The sequence below is a fragment of the Scyliorhinus torazame genome, chromosome 6 (assembly GCF_047496885.1).
Source record: "Scyliorhinus torazame isolate Kashiwa2021f chromosome 6, sScyTor2.1, whole genome shotgun sequence".
NCBI lineage: Eukaryota > Metazoa > Chordata > Chondrichthyes > Carcharhiniformes > Scyliorhinidae > Scyliorhinus > Scyliorhinus torazame.
This window is the reverse complement of record NC_092712.1, coordinates 15552235-15576927: the sequence shown is the minus strand read 5'-3', so window position 1 is coordinate 15576927 and position 24693 is coordinate 15552235. Positions and strand designations below refer to the sequence as shown.

At 46.2% G+C, this 24693-nt stretch overlaps 1 protein-coding gene across 3 annotated transcripts in view; it reads left to right on the top strand.

Annotated features, from left to right (window-relative positions):
* The window catches only part of LOC140424685 (casein kinase II subunit alpha), a 155778-nt gene that overhangs the window by 22150 nt on the left and 108935 nt on the right, over positions 1 to 24693 (top strand). The window contains exons 2-5 of one of the 3 annotated variants that reach the window (XM_072507963.1): positions 6802 to 6902; positions 12631 to 12768; positions 14090 to 14201; positions 15734 to 15835. In XM_072507963.1, the coding sequence (XP_072364064.1) occupies positions 12668 to 12768; positions 14090 to 14201; positions 15734 to 15835 (315 nt within the window). In that variant the 5' untranslated portion in view covers positions 6802 to 6902; positions 12631 to 12667. Of the gene's footprint in view, positions 1 to 6801; positions 6903 to 12630; positions 12769 to 14089; positions 14202 to 15718; positions 15836 to 24693 lie in introns of all 3 variants that reach the window. The other 2 variants (XM_072507960.1, XM_072507961.1) reach the window with 2 other exon arrangements.

The window sequence follows — 24693 nt, the reverse complement described above, 5'->3', positions numbered from 1 at the left end:
GTTTTTTGTTGCTGAATTTAGGGACTTGGCTGCCTGGATTCTGTTCCAGGACTGTGACAAGCTCTCATTTCTGGTCTAAACTTTGTGACTTTAAGATGTCAGGTGCTCTTCAAATCCTTTCTAAATCCTCCCTGTCCTTTTCTTCAATATCCTTTCCTTGTATGTGGGTGTCGTTGGCTCGACCAGCATTTAATGCCCATCCCTAACCACCCCGTGAGAAGATGGTGATGAGCTTCCTTCGTGGAAGGCTGCCGTCCGTGTGGTGTAGATACACCCACTGTGCTGTTAGGGAAGGAATTCCAGGATGCTGCCCTGGCGATAGTGAAGGAACGGCGATATATTTCCAAGTCAGGGTGGTGAGTGACTTGGAGGGGAACTTCCAGGTGGTGGGGTTCCCAGGTATCTGCTGCTCTTGTCCTTCTAGGTCAGTGGTATTCACTGGAACAGTAGCGAGGGCCAATTGGGACATTGGCAAATTTTAACCAGGCTGCAAGTGGAATTTTAAAAGTAAAGAACAAAGAAAAATTACAGCACAGGAACAGGTCCTTCGGCCCTCCAAGCCTGCGCCGATCCAGATCCTCTATCTAAAACTGTCGCCTATTTTCTGAGGATCTGTGTTTCCTCTGCTCCCTGCCCATTTATGTATCTGTCTAGATACATCTTAAATTACGCTATCGTGCCCGCCTCTGCCACCTCCGCCGGCAATGCGTTCCAGCCACCCACCACCCTCTGTGTAAAGAACTTTCCATGCATATCTCCCTTAAACTTTTCCCCTCTCACCTTGAACTCATGACCCCTAGTAATTGAGTCCCCCACTCTGGGGAAAAAGCTTCTTGCTATCAACCCTGTCTATATCTCTCATGATTTTGTAGACCTCAATGAGGTCCCCCCCGAACCTCCGTCTTTCTAATGAAAATAATCCTAATCTACTCAACCCCTCTTCATAGCCTACTTGTGACAAGCAATTTTAATTTCATTTCATTTTCACTTCATTGCCGTGTTAATGTAAGCCTACTTTGACAATAATAAAGATTATTATTAATAAGTCGACAGAACACTCGGGCATGAGGTGAGGAAAACTCCCAGGGATGGAGAGATTTGGGATCTCCGATCCAAAGTCACCTGTTCCTCCCTATCAGCTCTCAAATGACTCACGCTGGATCCCAAAATATCTTCATTTAACTGTATCAGTAGGAGCAGCAGTGTGATATATCTTGTGTTCTCTTATGGTATTGTCACATCTATGCCAATCAGAATTGCTGAGATACATTATTCAGCCAATAGTGATGGTGGGGAGAGAATGCAGTGCAGACTGAGAGTCTCCCATGTTTACGCCCAGTCCCCTGACCAGGAGCTGGGTGCCAGTCTGAGCTTCAATTCTGTTTGAGCTTTCGGTATTAAGGCTTTGGAGCTGGCTCGCAGAGACGGCGATGAGTCTGCGGTAGGTTTGGGGGCACCATGTGCCTGAGGGACTTCAACTTTAATCAGCAGGGGATATTGCTACCATCTGCTTCTCCCTCTTTCTGGAGGCCTGGCATTATTAGGAAGGGGAAAGGGAATATAAAGGTGGGGAAGTTTTGCTGCAGCTGTACAGGAGTTTGGTGAGACCACCTCTGAAATCCTGTGCTCAGATTTGGTCTCATTTAAAAAAAAAAAAAGATATATTTGCGTTGGAAGCAGTTCCAAGAAGGTCTGCTTGACTCATTTCATCAAAGTTTACAGCATGAAAACAGGCCCTTCGGCCCAGCTTGTCCATGCTGCCCAGTTTCTATCACTAAGCTAGTCCCACTTACCCACATTTGGCCCATATCCCTCTATCCCCATCTTTCCCATATAACTGTCTAAATGCTTTTTAAAAGACCAAATTGTACCCGCCTCTACTACTGCCTCTGACAGCTCATTCCAGACACTCACCACCCTCTGTGTGAAAACATTTCTCCGTGGACCCTGTTGTATCTCTCCCCTTTCACCTTAAACCTATGCCCTCTAGTTTTAGACTCCCCAACCTTTGAGAAACAATCTTGACTATCTACCTTATCTATGCTCCTCATTATTTTATAGCCATGATGTGGAGATGCCGGCGTTGGACTGGGGTGAGCACAATACGAAGTCTTATAACACCAGGTTAAAGTCCAACAGGTTTGTTTCGATGTCACTAGCTTTCGGAGCGCTGCTCCTTCCTCAGGTCCTGAGGAAGGAGCAGCGCTCCGAAAGCTAGTGACATCGAAACAAACCTGTTGGACTTTAACCTGGTGTTATAAGACTTTGCATTATTTTATAGACCTCTATAAGATCACCCCTAAGCTTCCTATGCTCCAGGGAAAAAGGTTCCAGCCTATCCAGCCTCTCCTTATAACTCAAACCATTAAACCCCGGTAACATCCTAGTAAATCTTTTCTGCACACTTTCTAGTTTAATAATATCCTTTCTATAATAGGGTGACCAGAACTGTATACAGTATTCCAAGTGTGGCCGTACCAATGTCTTGTAGAACTGGGCGTCGACAAGACGTCCCAACCCCTGTACTCAATGTTCTGACCAATGAAAACAAGCATGCCGAATGCCTCCTTCACCACCCTGTCCACCTGCGACTCCACTTTCAAGGAGCTATGAACCTGTCATCACCATAGATTTCCTCAGATGAAGGAGCTTATCGTTTGAATTTGAACAGATTGGGCCCTATACCCATTGGAGGTTAGAAGAATGAGAGATAATCTTATTGAATGGGGATGAGAAAAATATCAGCCATGATTGAATGGCGGAGTAGCCTCGATGGGCCGAGTGGCCTAATTCTGCTCCTATGTCTTATGGTCCTATAAGATCCTGAGGGGATTTGATAGGGAAGAGGGGGATTTTCCCTTTGTGGGAGAAACTAGAACTAAGGGACACAGTGGTATTCTCTCCTCTAGAAAGTGGTGGAGGCTGGGTTTTGGTAGAATGTTATTGGGGACAGGCAGGAAAGTGGAGTTGAGACTGGGAGGCGGTGGCTTCGTGGTATTGCCACTGGATGAGTAATCCAGAAACCCAGGGTAATGCTCCGGGGACCCCTGTTCGAATCCCACCGCAGCAGATGGCAAAATTTGAATTCAATACACATCTGGAATTAAACGTCTAATGGTGACCATGAAACCATTGTCGATTGTCATTAAAACCCATCTGGTTCACTAATGTCCTTTAGGGAAGGGCATCTGCCGTCCTTACCCGGTCTGGCCGACATGTGGCTCCAGACCCACAGCAAAGTGGTTGACTCTTAAATGCCTTCAGGGATGGGCAATAAATGCTGACCCAGCCAGCGACGCTCACGTCCCATGGATGAATATATATATATATATATGAGAACCAAATCAGCTATGACCTTATTGAATGACGGAACAGGTTTGAAGGGCTGAATGGCCTACTCTTACTCTTAAGTTCTATGTTCCTATTTGAAGGCCATGTGTCTTGTGGCTATTTGTGGGACCTTGCATTGTGGTCAACATGACCACCTTGTTTTCTTGCAAAGTGGTCATTTATTATTAACAATAATAATAATCGCTTATTGTCACAAGTAGGCTTCAATGAAGTTACTGTGAAAAGCCCCTAGTCACCACATTCCGGTGCCTGTTCGGGGAGGCCAGTACGGGAATTGAACCCGCGCTGCTCTGTTCTGAGTTGCAAGCCAGCTGTTTAGCCCACTGTGATAAACCAGCCCCATTTATTCCATTTATAATGGCGATTTGTTAAAACACAACAGGAAAACAGCAACAGCAGAGTTTGCAGTAAGATGGTTAGCACTGTTGCTTCACAGCGCCAGAGAGCCAGGATCGATTCCCTTCTTGGGTCACAGTCTATGTGGAGCCTGCAAGTTCTCCCCATGTCTGCGTGGGTTTCCTGGTGGAGGGATCAATGGCCAGGGGGCAAAGGTTTAAGGTAAGGGGCAGGCGGTTTAGAGGGGATGTGAGGAAAAGCTTTTTCACCCAGAGGGTGGTGGGAATCTGGAACTCGCTGTCTGAAAGGGTGGTGGAGGCAGAGACCCTCATAACATTGAAGAAGTATTTAGATTTGCACTTGTGATCCCAGAGCATCACAAGTGCTGGAAAGTGGGATTAGAATGGTTAGGTGGTTGTTTCTGACTGGTGCAGACGCAATGGGCCAAAGGGCCTTTTCTGTGCTGTATGACTCCATGTCCCTATGACTCCTCCCTGATGGCAATGTCCTTGTCATCTTTCTCTTTTGTGACAACAGATGCAAAGTGCATTTCTTCACTGTCCCCCTCCCACATCACGCCAGTAGCATTGAGGGGCTGCGAAGCTGTTTACCCACTTTATTCCTGTGTGTGTGTGTGCGTGTGCCTGCGTGCGTGCCGGAATGAAATGAAATGAAAATCGCTTATTGTCACAAGTAGGCTTCAAATGAAGTTACTGTGAAAAGTCCCTAGTCTCCACATTCCGGCGCCTGTTCAGGGAGGCTGTTACGGGACTTGAACCGTGCTGCTGGCCTGCCTCGGTCTGCTTTCAAAGCCAGCGATTTAGCCCTGTGCTAAAAATGAGTGCATCTCCAACAGCACTCGAGAAACTCAACACCATCCAGGACAAAGCAGTCCGCTTGATTGGTGCCCCATCCGCCACCTTCAACATCCACTCTCTCCATGACCGATGCACAGTGGCACCCCCATGTGGTGTTGTCATGAAAGGTGGTTTGTAGCTAACTAGGCTGTGGCTGGGATGCAGAAAGAGTGCATCAGCACTCCCTCACCCTGATCGGCATTGCGTTTTCATCAATTTGAAGAAGTAGTTGGGCCGGTGTTGTAAATGTTAACCAGCATGTACGATGCAGCTTTCCTCTTGTGACCTTATCCAGTCCATTCCTGTGGGAGGGAATAAAATGCAGTGGGTGAGGTTCCTTTTGAAGCTTTCATCCAGTGATGGAAATAAGAGATTGGAAAGGTCTTTGGCTGTAACTTGCGTTTGCTTTGTTTTTTGCTGACTGCTGGAATTTCTCAGTGGCTAGAAACGTTTTTATCCAGGACTGCAGGTTTTCTGGAACTTTCACTGCTAAAAAGGCTGTGGCTGCCCAGGGGGTGGGGGGTGTCATTTGACATTTTCAGGACTGAGATTGATGAGTATTTGTTGGGCGAGCGTGTCGAGGAATATGCAACTGAAGCAGGTAAATGGCATTGAGGTAAGATTAACCACAGCCTGAATGAATGGCGAATGGGCTGGAGGGGCTGAATGGTGTCCTGATCCTGTGGGTTAAGTAAGATGGACTGAGTGGCCTGAATCACCTTGTGACACTTGTTAGCTTCAGATCACTGCCCTGCAGTTGAAGTTTAGTGTTGGTGCCCTGTGTTAAACCCAGGCTGGTGTTACTCCCGAGAGTATCGTCAGGGGGTGTTAGATAGTTATTAACGTGGTGGCAAACTCTATTGCAATGGGAGCTATTGGTGGAGAAATCCAGGTTGTCATTTCATGTTGTGCTTGACATTTTGGTTAAGCAGCCACGGTTCTCCTCTGGGCCGTTCCTCTAGATTGAGGGCGACTTGCTTGCACTTGGATCAACCCAGTGCATGATATGCACACATGGGGCAGATAGTGTTTGAAGGGTTGGGTAGGTGGGTTGTTTGAAGGGTTGGGTAGGTAGGTTGTTTGAAGGGTTGGGTAGGTAGGTTGTTTGAAGGGTTGGGTAGGTGGGTTGTTTGAAGGGTTGGGTAGGTGGGTTGTTTGAAGGGTTGGGTAGGTGGGTTGTTTGAAGGGTTGGGTAGGTGGGTTGTTTGAAGGGTTGGGTAGGTAGGTTGTTTGAAGGGTTGGGTAGGTGGGTCGTTTGAAGGGTTGGGTAGGTGGGTCGTTTGAAGGGTTGGGTAGGTGGGTCGTTTGAAGGGTTGGGTAGGTGGGTTGTTTGAAGAGTTGGGTAGGTGGGTCGTTTGAAGGGTTGGGTAGGTGGGTCGTTTGAAGGGTTGGGTAGGTGGGTCGTTTGAAGGGTTGGGTAGGTGGGTCGTTTGAAGGGTTGGGTAGGTGGGTCGTTTGAAGGGTTGGGTAGGTGGGTCGTTTGAAGGGTTGGGTAGGTGGGTCGTTTGAAGGGTTGGGTAGGTGGGTCGTTTGAAGGGTTGGGTAGGTGGGTCGTTTGAAGGGTTGGGTAGGTGGGTCGTTTGAAGGGTTGGGTAGGTGGGTCGTTTGAAGGGTTGGGTAGTGGGCACCACTGAGCAGGGCAGCAGTGGGTTTTGATGTGGTTATTTAGTATGCAGAATTATTTGAAAACTTGGCAGTGGAACACCCTCTAACTGTTTGGCCACTTGGCAGTTCTGTTTTACATCACGAGTGTAAAACATTTCGCCCCTGCAAAATGTTTTTCATCAAATGTCAGAAATTTTAAAGGAGTCAATTTTCCCAGCAGTCATTCTCTCTTCAAATAGGTGACTTAACAGAGCGATAACATCAGATAACCTTTCATTTCAGTGCGGAGTTTTATTTGTTCCCATCCAGTTTTGAAACCAGTAGCTCATTGGAGCAGAGCGAGCAGTTCACCTCTATATACCTTTAGGAATTATAAGCTCCACTGTTCAACGGGCCAAAACTGGAGGCGAAGTGCGTGGGCAAAGATTTGGCAGATGGAGTATAACATGGTAAAATGTGAACATGTCGGCTGGTTTAGCACACTGGGCTAAATCACTGGCTTTTAAAGCAGGCCAGCAGCACGGTTCAATTCCCGTACCAGCCTCCCCGAACAGGCGCTGGAATGTGGCGACTATGGGCTTTTCACAGTAACTTCATTGAAGCCTACTTGTGACAATAAGTGATTTTCATTTCATTTCATTTCATTTGGCAGGAAGGATAGAAAAGCGTTACGTTAATTGACTGGAAAGAGAGACTGTGGAAGTCTGCGGGACAGAGGGACCTGGGTGTCTGGTGAATGAATCCAATATATTGGTAAGCAGATGCAGCAAGTCAGTAGGAAGACAAATGGGATGTTGGCAAGGGGAATAGAGTATGTAAGGAGGGATATGTTGCTGCAGCTGCACAGGGCCTCAGTGAGACGGCATCCAGAGCACTGTGTACACTTTTGGCCTCCTTATTTAAGAAAGGATATAATTGCTTTGGAAGAAGCTTGGAGAATTATCACTTTTAATAATCTTTATTATTGTCACAAGTAGGCATACATTAACATTGTAATGAAGTTACTGTGAAAGGCCCCTAGTCGCCACATTCCACCGCCTGTTCGGGTACACAGAGGGAGAATTCAGAAAGTTCAATTCGCCTAACAGCATGTATACTGTTTCAATTCCCTGTTGTATACTGTTTCAATTCCCTGTTTTATATTGTTTAAAATCCTTGTTTTATACTGTTTCAATTCCCTGTTTTATACTGTTTCATATCCCTGTTTTATACTGTTTCTAACCTCTGTGTTATACTGTTTCATACGCCTGTTTTATACTGTTCAATTCCCTGTTTTATACTGTTTCAATTCCCTGTTTTATACTGTTTCAATTCCCTGTTTTATACTGTTTCAATTCCCTGTTTTATACTGTTTCAATTCCCTGTTTTATACTGTTTCAATTCCCTGTTTTATACTGTTTCTAACCTGTGCTATACTGTTTCAAACCCCTGTTTTATACTGTTTCAAACCCCTGTTTTATACTGTTTCAAACCCCTGTTTTATACTGTTTCAAACCCCTGTTTTATACTGTTTCAAACCCCTGTTGTATACTGTTTCAATTCCCTGTTGTATACTGTTTCAATTCCCTGTTTCGTACTGTTTCAATTCCCTGTTTTATACTGTTTCAAACCCCTGTTTTATACTGTTTCAAACCCCTGTTTTATACTGTTTCAAACCCGTTTTATACTGTTTCAATTCCCTGTTTTATACTGTTTGAAACCCCTGTTTTATACTGTTTCAAACCCCTGTTTTATACTGTTTCAAACCCCTGTTTTATACTGTTTCAAACCCCTGTTTTATACTGTTTCAAACCCCTGTTTTATACTGTTTCAAACCCGTTTTATACTGTTTCAATTCCCTGTTTTATACTGTTTCAAACTCCTGTTTTATACTGTTTCAAACCCGTTTTATACGGTATCAAATCCCTGTTTTGTACTGTTTCAAATCCCTGTTTTATACTGTTTCAAACCCCTGTTTTATACTGTTTCAAATCCCTCTTTTATACTGTATCAAATCCCTCTTTTATACTGTATCAAATCCCTCTTTTATACTGTATCAAATCCCTCTTTTATACTGTATCAAATCCCTCTTTTATACTGTATCAAATCCCTCTTTTATACTGTATCAAATCCCTGTTTTATCTGTTTCAAACCCCTGTTTTATACTGTTTTAAACCCCTGTTTTATACTGTTTCAAACCCCTGTTTTATACTGTTTCAAACCCCTGTTTTACACTGTTTCAAACCCCTGTTTTATACTGTTTCAAACCCCTGTTTTATACTGTTTCAAACACCTGTTTTATACTGTTTCAAACCCCTGTTTTATACTGTATCAAATCCCTGTTTTCTCTGTTTCAAACCCCTGTTTTATACTGTTTCAAACCCCTGTTTTATACTGTTTCAAACACCTGTTTTATACTGTTTCAAACCCCTGTTTTATACTGTTTCAAACCCCTGTTTTATACTGTTTCAAACCCCTGTTTTATACTGTTTCAATTCCCTGTTTTATACTGTTTGAAACCCCTGTTTTATACTGTTTCAAACCCCTGTTTTATACTGTTTCAAACCCCTGTTTTATACTGTTTCAAACCCCTGTTTTATACTGTTTCAAACCCCTGTTTTATACTGTTTCAAACCCCTGTTTTATATTGTTTCAAACCCCTGTTTTATATTGTTTCAAACCCCTGTTTTATACTGTTTCAAACCCCTGTTTTATACTGTTTCAAACCCCTGTTTTATACAGTTTCAAACCCGTTTTATACTGTTTCAAACCCCTGTTTTATACTGTTTCAAACCCCTGTTTTATACTGTTTCAATTCCCTGTTTTATACTGTTTCAATTCCCAGTTTTATACTGTTTCAAACTCCTGTTTTATACTGTTTCAAACCCGTTTTATACGGTATCAAATCCCTGTTTTATACTGTATCAAATCCCTGTTTTATCTGTTTCAAACCCCTGTTTTATACTGTTTCAAACCCCTGTTTTATACTGTTTCAAACCCCTGTTTTATACTGTTTGAAACCCCTGTTTTATACTGTTTCAAACCCGTTTTATACTGTTTCAATTCCCTGTTTTATACTGTTTCAAACTCCTGTTTTATACTGTTTCAAACCCGTTTTATACGGTATCAAATCCCTGTTTTGTACTGTTTCAAATCCCTGTTTTATACTGTTTCAAACCCCTGTTTTATACTGTTTCAAATCCCTCTTTTATACTGTATCAAATCCCTCTTTTATACTGTATCAAATCCCTCTTTTATACTGTATCAAATCCCTCTTTTATACTGTATCAAATCCCTCTTTTATACTGTATCAAATCCCTCTTTTATACTGTATCAAATCCCTGTTTTATCTGTTTCAAACCCCTGTTTTATACTGTTTTAAACCCCTGTTTTATACTGTTTCAAACACCTGTTTTATACTGTTTCAAACCCCTGTTTTATACTGTATCAAATCCCTGTTTTCTCTGTTTCAAACCCCTGTTTTATACTGTTTCAAACCCCTGTTTTATACTGTTTCAAACCCCTGTTTTATACTGTTTCAAACCCCTGTTTTATACTGTTTCAAATCCCTCTTTTATACTGTATCAAATCCCTCTTTTATACTGTATCAAATCCCTGTTTTATCTGTTTCAAACCCCTGTTTTATACTGTTTTAAACCCCTGTTTTATACTGTTTCAAACCCCTGTTTTATACTGTTTCAAACCCCTGTTTTATACTGTTTCAAACCCCTGTTTTATACTGTTTCAAACCCCTGTTTTATACTGTTTCAAACCCCTGTTTTATACTGTTTCAAACACCTGTTTTATACTGTTTCAAACACCTGTTTTATACTGTTTCAAACCCCTGTTTTATACTGTATCAAATCCCTGTTTTCTCTGTTTCAAACCCCTGTTTTATACTGTTTCAAACCCCTGTTTTATACTGTTTCAAACACCTGTTTTATACTGTTTCAAACACCTGTTTTATACTGTTTCAAACCCCTGTTTTATACTGTTTCAATTCCCTGTTTTATACTGTTTGAAACCCCTGTTTTATACTGTTTCAAACCCCTGTTTTATACTGTTTCAAACCCCTGTTTTATACTGTTTCAAATCCCTCTTTTATACTGTATCAAATCCCTCTTTTATACTGTATCAAATCCCTGTTTTATCTGTTTCAAACCCCTGTTTTATACTGTTTTAAACCCCTGTTTTATACTGTTTCAAACCCCTGTTTTATACTGTTTCAAACCCCTGTTTTATACTGTTTCAAACCCCTGTTTTATACTGTTTCAAACCCCTGTTTTATACTGTTTCAAACACCTGTTTTATACTGTTTCAAACACCTGTTTTATACTGTTTCAAACCCCTGTTTTATACTGTATCAAATCCCTGTTTTCTCTGTTTCAAACCCCTGTTTTATACTGTTTCAAACCCCTGTTTTATACTGTTTCAAACACCTGTTTTATACTGTTTCAAACCCCTGTTTTATACTGTTTCAAACCCCTGTTTTATACTGTTTCAATTCCCTGTTTTATACTGTTTGAAACCCCTGTTTTATACTGTTTGAAACCCCTGTTTTATACTGTTTCAAACCCCTGTTTTATACTGTTTCAAACCCCTGTTTTATACTGTTTCAAACCCCTGTTTTATACTGTTTCAAACCCCTGTTTTATACTGTTTCAAACCCCTGTTTTATACTGTTTCAAACCCCTGTTTTATACTGTTTCAAACCCCTGTTTTATACTGTTTCAAACCCTGTTTTATATTGTTTCAAACCCCTGTTTTATATTGTTTCAAACCCCTGTTTTATACTGTTTCAAACCCCTGTTTTATACTGTTTCAAACCCCTGTTTTATACTGTTTCAAACCCGTTTTATACTGTTTCAATTCCCTGTTTTATACTGTTTCAATTCCCTGTTTTATACTGTTTCAAACTCCTGTTTTATACTGTTTCAAACCCGTTTTATACGGTATCAAATCCCTGTTTTATACTGTTTCAAACCCCTGTTTTATACTGTTTCAAACCCCTGTTTTATACTGTTTCAAACCCCTGTTTTATACTGTTTCAAACCCCTGTTTTATACTGTTTCAAACCCCTGTTTTATACTGTTTCAAACCCCTGTTTTATACTGTTTCAAACCCCTGTTTTATACTGTTTCAAACCCCTGTTTTATACTGTTTTAAACCCCTGTTTTATATTGTTTCAAACCCCTGTTTTATATTGTTTCAAACCCCTGTTTTATACTGTTTCAAACCCCTGTTTTATACTGTTTCAAACCCCTGTTTTATACTGTTTCAAACCCGTTTTATACTGTTTCAATTCCCTGTTTTATACTGTTTCAATTCCCTGTTTTATACTGTTTCAAACTCCTGTTTTATACTGTTTCAAACCCGTTTTATACGGTATCAAATCCCTGTTTTATACTGTATCAAATCCCTGTTTTATCTGTTTCAAACCCCTGTTTTATACTGTTTCAAACCCCTGTTTTATACTGTTTCAAACCCCTGTTTTATACTGTTTCAAACCCCTGTTTTATACTGTTTCAAACCCCTGTTTTATACTGTTTCAAACACCTGTTTTATACTGTTTCAAACCCCTGTTTTATACTGTTTCAAACCCCTGTTTTATACTGTTTGAAACCCCTGTTTTATACTGTTTCAAACCCCTGTTTTATACTGTATCAAATCATAGGGTAGCACGGTAGCACAGTAGTTAGCACTGTTGCTTCACAGCTCCAGGGTCCCAGGTTCTATTCCCGGCTTGAGTCACTGTCTGTGGAGTCTGCACGTTCTCCCCGTGCGTCTGCATGGGTTTCCTCCGGTACTCCGGTTTCCTCCCGGAGGAAGAAAGATGTGCAGATTAGGTGGATTAGCAGCACTAAGTTGCCCTTAGTGTCCAGAAATGTTATGTGGGGTTACTGTGTTACGGGAGATGTGGCCTTAAGTGGGGTGGTCTTTTCAAGGGCTGGTGCAGACTCGATGGGCTGAATTGCCTCCTTCTGCACTGTAGATTTTATTAGAACTATGAAATCCCTGTTTTATGCTGTTTCAATTCTCCACCAGTGCTCGCTTAAGAGAACAGTGCAAATGTGGAGCTCATTGCAAAGTCAAGTGGAGAACAATGAAGGGAGGTTTGATGCTGCTGTACAGGAGAAGAGGATAGTGGAATGCAGGGGTGGGGCAGGGTTGGAGATAGCTGGTATGGAGTATAAAGAATCAATGAATCAGTCGGGGGAGTGATGCTGAGAGGCTGAGTTTGATGTTGTGGGTTGGTCTAGCAGCCTCCAGTGGGGAGCAGCACTCTGATCTCCGTAATTATTTTTATATTGATTGACACACTGACTTTGTGGTTCTATTGAATGCTGAACACTAGGCTACACTGCGCTCAGTCCTCAGTCTGAGCTTTCTCCATTGCCTAACCAAATTGGAAAGTTGCTCTGTAGGTAGAAAGTATGATTCAGTCTCATAGGGAAACTGGTCTGCGTCAATGTACAAATTCACTGTTCACGTTGTATTGCAGGTAACGCACAGGTGGCCGTTTCACCCCTGAACAAAACATGTCTGGGCCGGTCCCAAGCAGGGCCAGAGTGTACGCAGATGTGAACACACAGAGACCTCGCGAGTACTGGGACTACGAATCACATGTTGTTGAATGGGGGTAAGAAGAACTCTGTCTTCTCCTCTATTCTGTTACCTGTCTCTGCTTCCTTCTCTTTGTCTGCGCCACCCCCCTCCCCACCTGTCTCTGGTGTGCCCGCCCCTTCCCCCACCATCAACCATTTATTGGCCCATTAGCTGCCCCGGGATGACCCCACCCGACCTCCGTTCCGCTGGCTTCTCGCCATCCTTGGCTGCCTGTCTGTCCACCAACCTCAGGCAGTGCCCCTCCCTTCAGCCAACCCTGCCATTGTCCTGTCCTTGGTCAGTCCCCCCCCCCCCCAAACACGTCGGATGACCCTACCCCCATTTCTGCTTGACAGGCTCACCCAGCCCCCCCCACCTCGTCAAAACCTTAGTTGAACCCTCTCCCTTTAACCAGTCCCGCCATCGACCCCTCTTGTCTGCCCTGCCCCACCTTGAGTCGACCGATTTCCCCCTCCCACTAGCCTGGCCCATAATCCCAAACCCCCACGCCCCCTTCCCAGCCTGAACTTCAGAAAGATGGTGGGTAGTGATGCGGAAGTAAGGGGTCTGTGACTCGAGAAAATATGCAGGTGAGAATCAACATCCAGTAATCCTTGTCCATTTGTTATCCAGTGGGAAATTATATACCACAATAAAGGGCATTAATTGCCAACTCCAGGGATCTCTTACCTGCCCTGTATGACTAAACCAGGCATTGTCAAACTCGGGGGTGTGACCTCCGGGTGGGTCGCAGGCGGGTGTCGGGAGGGTTGCGGAGCCGACCGTTGCGGCGCTCCTGATCACGCAAATCCGGGACCAACGGCCGCAGCAGCCGACTTTTAACACTGCCGGCTGCTGTGGCCTTCAAAATGGCCACGAACATATGAACAAAATTCAGCTTCACTGTACATGCGTGCCCGATCATCAGTGCGCATGTGCACAACCATGCGCATGTGCATTGATGATAGGGCACGCATGCGCAGTGCGGCCGCATTTTTTTTATACGGTCGCAGCCTTTTCTTTTACAAGTTCAGGGGGCCAAAGGGACCAAAAACCATTTCCTCCATTTTTGTCAGCAACAAACAAGGTAAGAGAAATTGGTGGGTCGCGCAGGTCGGCCAGCGTGGGTCATGATGGTCGGCCGCCGTGCGTCGCGAAGGTCGTCCGGCGTGGGTCGCGAAGGTCGGCCGGCGTGGGTCACGAAGGTCGGCCGGTTGGTAAAAATGGGTCCCCGGAAAAAAAGTTTTTAAAACACTGGACTAAACCACGGAGAAAAAATGAATCTCAAGAGGCTGAAGATTTGTGACCTGTTATTGACTGCATTCGCTCTGACACTGCTTTACTTTTTCATACAGCAATCAGGACGATTATCAATTAGTTCGGAAATTAGGCCGTGGAAAATACAGCGAAGTCTTTGAAGCCATCAACATCACAAATAATGAGAAAGTAGTTGTCAAAATATTGAAGGTGAGTGCTGATTGTCGAAGAACACGAGATTACTTAGCTGCGTGTTTCTTCTGTCATATGGTTTTATTTTCCCTCTTGCTTTGTGCATTCAGTGACTTCCATATCTTGATGTTGCTGTTGACCAGAATGGGGTAATTGGATGATGAGTCTGTATTGGATTTGTTTGGCACTCCACCGATTGGTCAGCCAGTCGTGGCTGTGCTGATGGACTGTGACTGACCAGTAGTCCGGCCCTTACTGTAGGGGCAGCAGCAGGCTGTGATTCATTTTAGAGATGGGAATCGCCATACAATCCCAGCTAATTCAGAAAATGTGCAATGCTTGAACATGTTCCTTTTGTTTGCAGAGAACAGGTCCCTGTGTATGAAAGTATGTCACTTCTAGCAAGTGTCTACACACACACACACACACACACACACAGAGGGGAAAGGGTGGTTGAAAGGTAAAGAAAATACTAATCTAATCGAATAAAAGGATAAAGGTCTTTGATTCAGATGGATATCTTCCAGTTGGTTTCTTTTTTCAGGTTAGGCCTTCAGCTTTGATAAAGGGTCATCTGGACTCGAAACGTTAGCTCTTTCCTCTTCCTACAGATGCTGCCGGACCTGCTGAGATTTTCCAGCATTTTCTCTTTGGTAGGCCTTCAGTTGGGTGCTCTCTCCCTCTTTTCTTTCAGCTTGTAATGATCTTCAATGTAGACTCATGGAGACAGCAGGCAACCGTCAGAAGAACGGGGGAGAAACACAGCTCCTCTCCCTTCGAGAGACTAGATACTTATGCTCAATTCTCTCAGCATCACGCAGGAACCAATCACTGATTGTTGTCAGGCAGAACACTGACCCTGACCAACCCACCGGTTACCCATTAGCCAATCGAACCAACTTCCTCCAAAATCGGTTCCTAAGGTTCACTCTTCGCCAACGAGTCTGGTTTTTCTTCCCCAAAAAACAAAACTTAGGAACACACTGTCCTGGCAAACACTCTTCTGTTTAAAGACATGTACCAATTATGGGTCATGGACCAAAAATAATAAAGTAAAAGAAGGAAATAAACAGGAAGGACTCTTACACTAACCTGATCAGAGCATTGCTCACTGTGTACCGTGCAAACTCAAAAATAGACAAGAGGCTATCATTTTCGCCGCAACCAATTTAAGACGATCAGTCCAGCTTGTAATGTGCCTCAATTATACTTGTTAGAAGTGACATGCATTCGTACTCGGGGAGCAGTTCTCTGCAAACAAAAGGAATATGTTCAAGCCTTGCAGCTTTCTTTTGAATTACCTGGGAGCTTGGGGATTCTATAATTCCTTGTTTCCTACTCCAAGGCAGCACCTCAGCAAATTGGAATCGACTTGCTAACCAAACTCTTGTAGTATGGATAGTTGTGTGATTGTTTGAAATTTGCCATTCTTGTGTTTGTCCTGATGAGTGCAAGTTGGGAAACTTCAGCGACATGTCTCTCTTTTCAACAATATTCCAGTTAAGCACTGTTTGTTTGTGTCAACATTTATCTAGTTTTTGTTTCCACAGCCAGTAAAAAAGAAGAAAATAAAGCGAGAAATAAAGATTTTAGAGAACCTGCGTGGAGGTCCCAATGTTATTAACCTGTTAGACATAGTAAAGGACCCAGTGGTGAGTACCGAATATTGTCAAGGGCTTTACCCACAACCTCCAGATTTATAACAGCGTCGGGAGGGCTAACAGGGTACAGGGTAGGGACTGGTTTAGCACAGGGCTAAATTGCTGGCTTTTAAAGCAGACCAAAGCAGGCCAGCAGCACGGTTCAATTCCCGTACCAGCCTCCCCGAACAGGCGCCGGAATGTGGCGACCTTGGGCTTTACACAGTAACTTCATTTGAAGCCTACTTGTAACAGTAAGCGATTTTCATTTATCCATCACATTGCAACTGGTAAAATGGCCTGCGTGGGTTTCTGTATCTGAGCCAGTGGGGAAGAGCCCAGTGATCAAGAATATGTTTCCCTTTTAGAGAGGGTGCTCACGTTAGCCTGTGTGTTCAGTCAGGACTGGTATTGGCCACGGATCGTGAGTATGTCGATTATTTGAGATCAGATGGGGAGAAACTGTGTCATCTGTGCAGCAGAAGATCTTTCAGGAAAGATTTGGATGGAGGAAGACCATTTAACCTGTAAACTCATAACACACAGCTATTTAAATATCTGCACCATCTACTTGTAGGCAATTCCACGAGTTATTCATTGTTTTATTCATTGTTTTACTGTGAAGAAAGAGTTTTAAAAAAATGTATTTTATTCCAAACAAGGGGCGGCGGCACGGGGGCGCAGTGGTTAGCGCTGCTGCCTCGTGGTGCTGAAGACCTGGGTTCAATCCTGGCACTGGGTCACTCTCCGTGTGGAGTTTGCATATTCTTCCTGTGTCTGCGTGGGTCTCACCCCCACAGCCCAAAGATGTGCAGGGTAGATGGATTGGCCACACTAAATTGCCCCTTAATTGAAAAAATAAATATAAATAAATAAATAATCAGACAAATTCAGCATGGATTTACGAAAGGGAAATCATGCTTGACAAATCGCTGGCATTCTTTGAAGATGTAACTAGTAGAGTTGACCAGGGAGAACCGGTGGATGTGATTTATCAATACTTTCAGAAGGCTTTCGACAAGATCTCGCATAGCAGATTACTATCATAGAATTTACACTGCAGAAGGAGGCCACTCGGCCCATCAGGCCTGCACTGGCCCTTGGAAAGAGCACCCTACAGAAGCCCACACCTCCACCCTATCCCAGTAACCCCAACCCACCTTTGTGGACACTAAGGGCAATTTATCATGGCCAATCCACCTAACCTGCACATCTTTGGACTGTGGGAGGAAACCGGAGCACCCGGAGGAAACCCGCGCAGACATGGGGAGAACGTGCAGACTCTGCACAGACAGTGACCCAAGCCGGGAATCGAACCTAGGACCCTGGAGCTGTGAAGCAACTGTGCTAACCACTGTGTTACCATGTTGTCCTATGTAAAGTTAAAGTGCATGAGATTGCGGGTAGCGTCTTGAGATGGATAAAAAGCAGGTTAGCAGACAGGAAGCAAAGAGTTGGAATAAATGGGTCTTTTTCCAATTGGCAGGCAGTAAGTAGTGGGGTACCGCAGGGATCTGCTAGGACCCCAACTATTCCCATTATAGATGAATGATTTGGACAAGGGATCTAAATGTATTATCTCTAAACTTGCAGATAAGGTGGAGGTTAGGTGAGCTGTGCGGAGGATGCACAGATGCTTCAGTGGGATTTGGACGGGTGAGTGAGTGGGCACTCTGCATGGTAGATGCAGTATAATGTGGTGTTATCTGCAGTATGTGAGGTTATCTGCTTCGGTAGCAGATTAAAAAAATAGGAAGATTATTGAATAGGTGTAAATTGAGAGAGGTGGATACTCAGGGAGACCTTTGTGTCCTCGTGCATCAGTCGCTGAAAGTCAGCGCGCAGGTACAGCAGGCAGAGAAGGTAAATGGTATGTTGGCCTTAATAGTGAGAGGATTGGAGTACAGGAATAGAGATGTTTTACTGCAATTTTATGCGTGACTTTGTCAAAAGCCTTCTGAAAGTCCAAATTACACCACATCCACTGTCTCCCCTTCATCAATTCTACTAGTTACATCCTCGAAGAATTCCAGTTGATTAGTCAAGCATGATTTCCTCTTCATAAATCCATGCTGACTCTGTCCGACCCTGCCACTGTTTTATAAGTGCTCTGCTATAAAATCTTTGACAATGGATTCTAGAATTTTCCCTACTACTGATGTCAGACTCACTGGTTTATAATTCCCTGCTTTCTCTCTACCTCCCATTTTAAATAGCGGAGTTACATTAGCCACCCTCCAATCTGCAGGAGCTGTTCTGCAATCTATAGAATCCTGGAAGATTATGGCTAATCTTGGGCTTCAACTCCATTTTCCCGCCGCTCCCCATATCCCTGAATTCCCTGAGAGACTAAAAATCTGTCTAGCCCGGCCTTCAATTATTCAACGATGGAGCTTCCACAACCCTCTGGGGTCGAGAATTCCAAGCGTCCACAACCCTCTGGGGTAGAGAATTCTAAAGATTCACAACCCTTCGAGTGAAGTAATTTCTCCTCGTCTAAGTCCTAAATCATCAACCTCTTACCCTGAGATTCCTCCCCTCACCGTGTTCTAGATTCCCGACCAGGGGGAACAATCTCTCCGTGGCGCCCCTTCAGGAGTTCGTAGGTTTCAATGAGATCGCCTCTCATTCTTTTTAAAAAATATATATTTTTATTAAGAATTTTTCAATAACAATATTTTCCACCTTACAAACAAACCCCCCCCCCGTAACAAAGAAAAGAAAAGAACTCGCGTGGCAAGACATGAACATGGCAAGTCTATAAAATACAGAACTTTGTACAATGGATTCTTCCCGTACATGTCAGTTTCCGGATCATTCATGTGCTTTCTTGCTCACTTACCCCCCACAGGAACCCCCCCTTCACCCCCCTGGGTTGCTGCTGCTGCTGTCCGACCTACATCTAACGCTCCGCGAGATGGTCTAGGAACGGTTGCCACTGCCTGTAGAACCCCTGTGCCGACCCTCTCGAGGCAAACTTTATCCTCTCCAATTTGATAAACTCTGCCATATCATTTATCCAAGCCTCCACGCTGGGGGGGCTTCGCCTCCTTCCACATTAACAAGATCCTTCGCCGGGCTACTAGGGACGCAAAGGCCAGAATGCCGGCCTCTTTCGCCTCCTGCACTCCCGGCTTGTCCACTACTCCAAATAGTGCTAGCCCCCTGCTTGGCTTGACCCAAACTTTCACCACCTTAGATACTGTTCCCGCCACTCCCCTCCAGAACCCCTCCAGTGCCAGGCATGACCAAAACATATGGACATGGTTTGCCGGACTTCCTGAGCACCTCCCACATCTGTCCTCCACCCCAAAGAACTTGCTCAGCCTTGCCACCGTCATGTGCGCTCTATGAACCACCTTAAACTGTATCAGGCTAAGCATGGCACACGAAGAAGAGGAATTAACCCTACTTGGGGCATCAGCCCATAGCCCCCCCTCAATCTCCTCCCCCAACTCCTCTTCCCATTTACCCGTCAGCTCCTCTACCAAAGCCTCCCCCTCTTTCACCTCCTGGTATATCACCGACACCTTGCCCTCTCCGACCCATACGCCCAAAATCACCCTATCTTGAATCCCCTGTGCCGGGAGTAGCGGAAATTCCCTCACCTGCCGCCTCACAAACGCCCTCACTTGCATGTACCTGAAAGCGTTTCCCGGGGGTAGCCCAAACTTCTCCTCCAGCGCCCCTAAGCTCGCGAACGTCCCGTCAATGAACAGGTCCCCCATTCTTCTAATCCCTGCCCGATGCCAGCTCTGAAATCCCCCGTCCATCCTTCCTGGGACAAACCGATGGTTGTCTCTGATCGGGGACCACACCGAGGCTCCTGTCGCACCCCTGTGCCGCCTCCACTGGCCCCAGATCTTTAGCGTTGCCGCCACCACCGGGCTCGTGGTGTACCTTGTCGGCGAGAGCGGCAGCGGTGCTGTCACCAGCGCCCCCAGGCTCGTTCCTTTACAGGACGCCATCTCCAACCTCTTCCATGCCGCCCCTTCTCCCTCCATCACCCACTTACAGATCATTGCCACGTTGGCTGCCCAATAATAACCACCCAGATTCGGCAATGCCAACCCTCCTCTGTCTCTACTATGCTCCAAGAACCCCCTCCTTACCCGCAGGGTCTTGCTCGCCCACACAAATCCCGTAATGCTCCTGCTTACCCTCTTAAAAAAGGCCTTCGTGATCACGATTGGGAGGCATTGGAATACAAAAAGAAATCTCGGGAGGACCACCATTTTAACCGACTGTACCCTACCCGCCAGCGAGAGTGGCAACATGTCCCACCTTTTAAAATCCTCCTCCATCTGTTTCACCAATCGTGTCAAATTGAGTTTGTGCAGTGCCCCCCAACTCCTAGCTACCTGAATCCCCAAATATCGAAAGCTCCTTTCCGCCCTCCTCAACGGTAGGTCCTCTATCCCTCTTCCCTGGTCCCCCGGATGGATCACAAAGAGCTCACTCTTTCCCACATTGAGCTTATAGCCCGAAAAGTCTCCAAACTCCCGTCGGATCTGCATTACCTCAACCATCCCCTCCACTGGATCCGTCACATACAGCAACAGGTCGTCTGCATACAGCGACACTCGATGTTCCTCTCCCCCTCGAACCACCCCCTTCCATTTCCCCGACTCCCGTAACGCCATGACCAAAGGTTCAATTGCTAACGCAAACAGCAGAGGGGACAGGGGGCACCCCTGCCTCGTCCCTCGATACAGCCGGAAATACTCCGCCCTCCGCCGGTTCGTGACCACACTCGCCACCAGGGCTTTATACAGGAGCTTAACCCAACTAATAAACCATCCCCCGAACCCAAACCTCCTCAACACTTCCCAGAGATACTCCCACTCTACCCGATCAAAGGCTTTCTCCGCGTCCATGGCTGTCACTATCTCCGCTTCTCCCTCTACCGATGGCATCATTATCACATTTAAGAGCCTTCGCACATTAGTGTTTAACTGCCTGCCCTTTACGAATCCCGTCTGGTCCTCGTGAATCACCCCCGGAACACAGTCCTCAATTCTCATGGCCAACATTTTTGCCAGCAACTTAGCATCTACATTAAGGAGCGAGATCGGTCTATATGACCCACATTGCAGTGGGTCCTTATCCTGCTTTAAGATCAAAGAGAGTGTCGCCTCTGACATTGTCGGGGGCAGGGTCCCCCCCCTCCCTTGTTTCATTGAAGGGCCTTACCAGCAACGGGGCTAACAGGTCTACATACTTCCTGTAGAACTCCACCGGGAACCCATCCGGCCCCGGGGCCTTCCCTGCCTGCATGCTCCCTAGTCCTTTAACCAGCTCCTCCACCCCAATTGGCGCCCCCAGACCAGCCACCTCCTGCACCTCCACCCTTGGGAACCTCAACTGATCCAAGAATCGCCGCATCCCCTCTTTTCCCCCTAGGGGCTGGGACCTATACAGTTCCTCGTAAAAGGCCTTAAAAGCCTCATTCACTTTCCCAGCACTCCGCACCGTAGTTCCCCTGCCACCTTTGACTCTACCTATGTCCCTCGCTGCCATCCTCTTACGGAGCTGGTGTGCTAGCATCCGGCTCGCCTTCTCCCCATATTCATATATCGCCCCCTGTGCCTTCCTCCACTGTGCCTCTGCCTTCCCTGTGGTCAACAGGTCGAATTCCGTCTGGAGACTTCGTCTCTCCCTGAGTAGTCCCTCATCCGGAGCCTCTGCATAGCTCCTGTCCACCCTTAAAATCTCCCCACCAACCTCTCCCTCTCCCTGCCCTCTCTCTTCACCCTGTGAGCCAGATGGAGATTAACTCTCCCCTGACCACCCCCTTCAGCGCCTCCCATACTACTCCCACCTGCACCTCCCCGGTGTCGTTAGCCTCCAGATATCTTTCAATACACCCCCACACCCTCCCGCACACTTCCTCGTCTGCCAGCAGTCCCACATCCAACCTCCACAGCGGGCGTTGGTCCCTCTCCTCCCCCAGCTCCAGCTCCACCCAGTGCGGGGCATGGTTTGAAATGGCTATGGCCGAATACTCCGTTCCCTCCACTTTCGGGATCAATGCTCTCCCCAGAACAAAAAAATCTATCCGGGAGTAGGCTTTGTGTACGTGGGAGAAAAAAGAAAATTCTCTGGCCAAATCTCCAAGGATCAACTCCCCCCATCTGGTCCATAAACTCCCTAAGCACCTTGGCCGCAGCCGGCCTCTTCCCCGTCCTAGATCTGGAGCGATCTAATGCTGGGTCCAGCACAGTGTTAAAATCCCCACCCATTATCAAACTCTCTGCCTCCAGGTCCGGAATATGCCCCAACATCCGTTTCATGAATCCAGCATCGTCCCAGTTCGGGGCATATACATTCACCAGTACCACCTCCGTCCCCTGCAACCTACCACTCACCATCACGTATCGGCCTCCCTTGTCCGCTACTATGTTCTTGGGCTCAAACGACACCCGCTTTCCCACCAGTATTGCCACCCCTCTATTCTTCGCATCCAGCCCTGAATGGAACACCTGTCCCACCCATCCCTTCCTTAACCTGACCTGATCTGCCACCTTCAGATGTGTCTCCTGAAGCATGGCCACGTCTGCCTTCAGTCCCTTTAGGTGCGCGAACACTTGGGCCCTCTTAACCGGACCATTTAGGTCTCTCACATTCCATGGATTAGGGGGATTACCCCCCCCCCCTTGCTAGATCCACATCTAGCACTTTTGCTCCCCCCATATTACTTCCGTGAGTCTGCTGACCCCGGCTTCCCCCGCCTTCCCGTTGATCTCCCCATGTGGGAGTCTCTCCTCCTCCTTACCTTCCTCCGTCCCTCCCCCCTTTTGGCGCGGGAAAATAGCCTGCGCTTTCCAGAACCAGCCCCGCCCCCTGTGGCGCAGCTCCTGTTGCGGCCATTGTCCCAGTTCCCTCATCCCAGAGTCTCACCTCCCTCCAGGACCGACGCCCACATTCCCCATCATCATCATCTCGTCTACAGAAAGGAAAAAGGAAATTTTAGGAATTTTAACCAGAACTCTACCCACATCCCCATTCATCATCCCACCCATAAAATATTCTTTACCCATATTTACAACCCCATATACAACCACATCTCCTCAGTTCGAGTCCAGTTTTTCCGTCTGTATAAAGGTCCAAGCCTCTTCTGGCGTTTCAAAATAATGGTGTCTGTCCTGATAAGTGACCCACAGTCGCGCAGGCTGCAGCATGCCGAACCTGACTCTTTTATTATGCAGCACCGCCTTGGCCCGGTTGAAGCCAGCTCTCCTCTTTGCCACCTCCGCGCTCCAATCCTGGTAAACTCGGATCACCGCGTTCTCCCATCTGCTGCTCCGCACCTTCTTGGCCCACCTCAGCACACTTTCTTTGTCCGCAAAGCGATGGAACCTTGCCACTATCGCCCTTGACGGCTCATCAGCCTTGGGTCTCCTCGCCAGGACCCGGTGAGCCCCTTCCAGCTCCAGGGGGGTCGGAGAGGCCTCCGCACCCATCAGCGAATGGAGCATCGTACTCACGTACGCCCCAGCACCAGCTCCCTCCATTCCTTCGGGAAGACCCAGAATCCGGAGGTTCTTCTTCCTCGACCTGTTCTCCAGGACCTCGATTCTCTCAGCCCACCTCCTGTGCACCGCCTCGTGCGCCTCCATTTTTACCGGCAGGCCCTGGATATCGTCCTCGTTGGTGTTCACCTTATCGTTCACCTCACGAAGCTCCACCGCCTGGGTCGTCTGGGTCTCCTTCAGCCCCTCGATCGCCAACAGCATTGGCGCCAGCACCTCCTTTTTCAGCACCTCCACACATCTCATGAAGAACTCCTGCTGGTCTGGCCCCCACGCTCCCTGCTCTCCGCCCTCCGCCATCTTGCCTTCTTCCCCTCGTTTTGATCTCTGCTCCATGGCCTCTTTCCTCGTTGCTCCCCCACTGCTCCCTGCCAAATATTGTTGGGGGGGGACCTCACTGCTCCTTCCCACACGGGATTAATCAGAAAAGAGCTCCGTTGGGGCTCTTCTGGAGAGCCCGAAAGTCCGTTTTCGTGGGAGCTGCCGAAACGCGCGGCTTAGCTCCGCATCGCCGCAACCGGAAATCCCGCTTCTCATTCTTCTAAACGCCAGAGAATATAAACCCAATTTACTCCTCCTCTCATCTCTCATCATAGGACAACCCCTTTGTGCCAGGGACCAATTTAGTGAATCTTTGCTGTACAGCCTCCAATACAAGTATATTCTTTCTTAAATTTGGGATCGCATGTTGTTGATCATATTGGTGCCAGTGGCACGGGGTTCAATCCCTATTCCGACAGGGGTGGATTTGTGACCTGTCGTCTTGCCCTACCCGTGGTGGAGATTGTGGCGTTATGGGTCAGACCTGCCTTTGGACAGGAAACCGAGTGGAAGAGGAAGAGTGTAATCTGCAATTCCCCAAGTGGAATGGCCCAGATAAAACAATTCATGGCAAAGGGGCAATTAATTGAACTGTTTTGTTGTTGGCAGAGTTGTCATCATTCACTGAGGGTGCTTCAGAGAGTGGATGTGATCTGGTGAGGTACTGAATTTTGTTGCAGCGTTAATGTAAGCCTACTTGTGACACTAATAAAGATTATGAATAGCCGGGGAGAAGCAGTTGACTGTTGTGGGGATAATGTGGACATTTGTTGAAAGCAAACATAAGAGGCAAGGAAAACAGAACAGTTTGGTTTGTGTGCCTCCCTGTGTTTCTGGAGTATTGTTCGCTCTATCCATTACCTCACTGGTTACCTTTCATATCGATTATCTGTCATGCGGTTAGTGTTGAGCTGTACCTAACATAGTTTACATACGTGACTTCATTCCCCAAATCATTAACAGACCTGCTCGTTGCGATTTACTAATTGTGTTCGACTCGAGAACAGAGACTCAGGA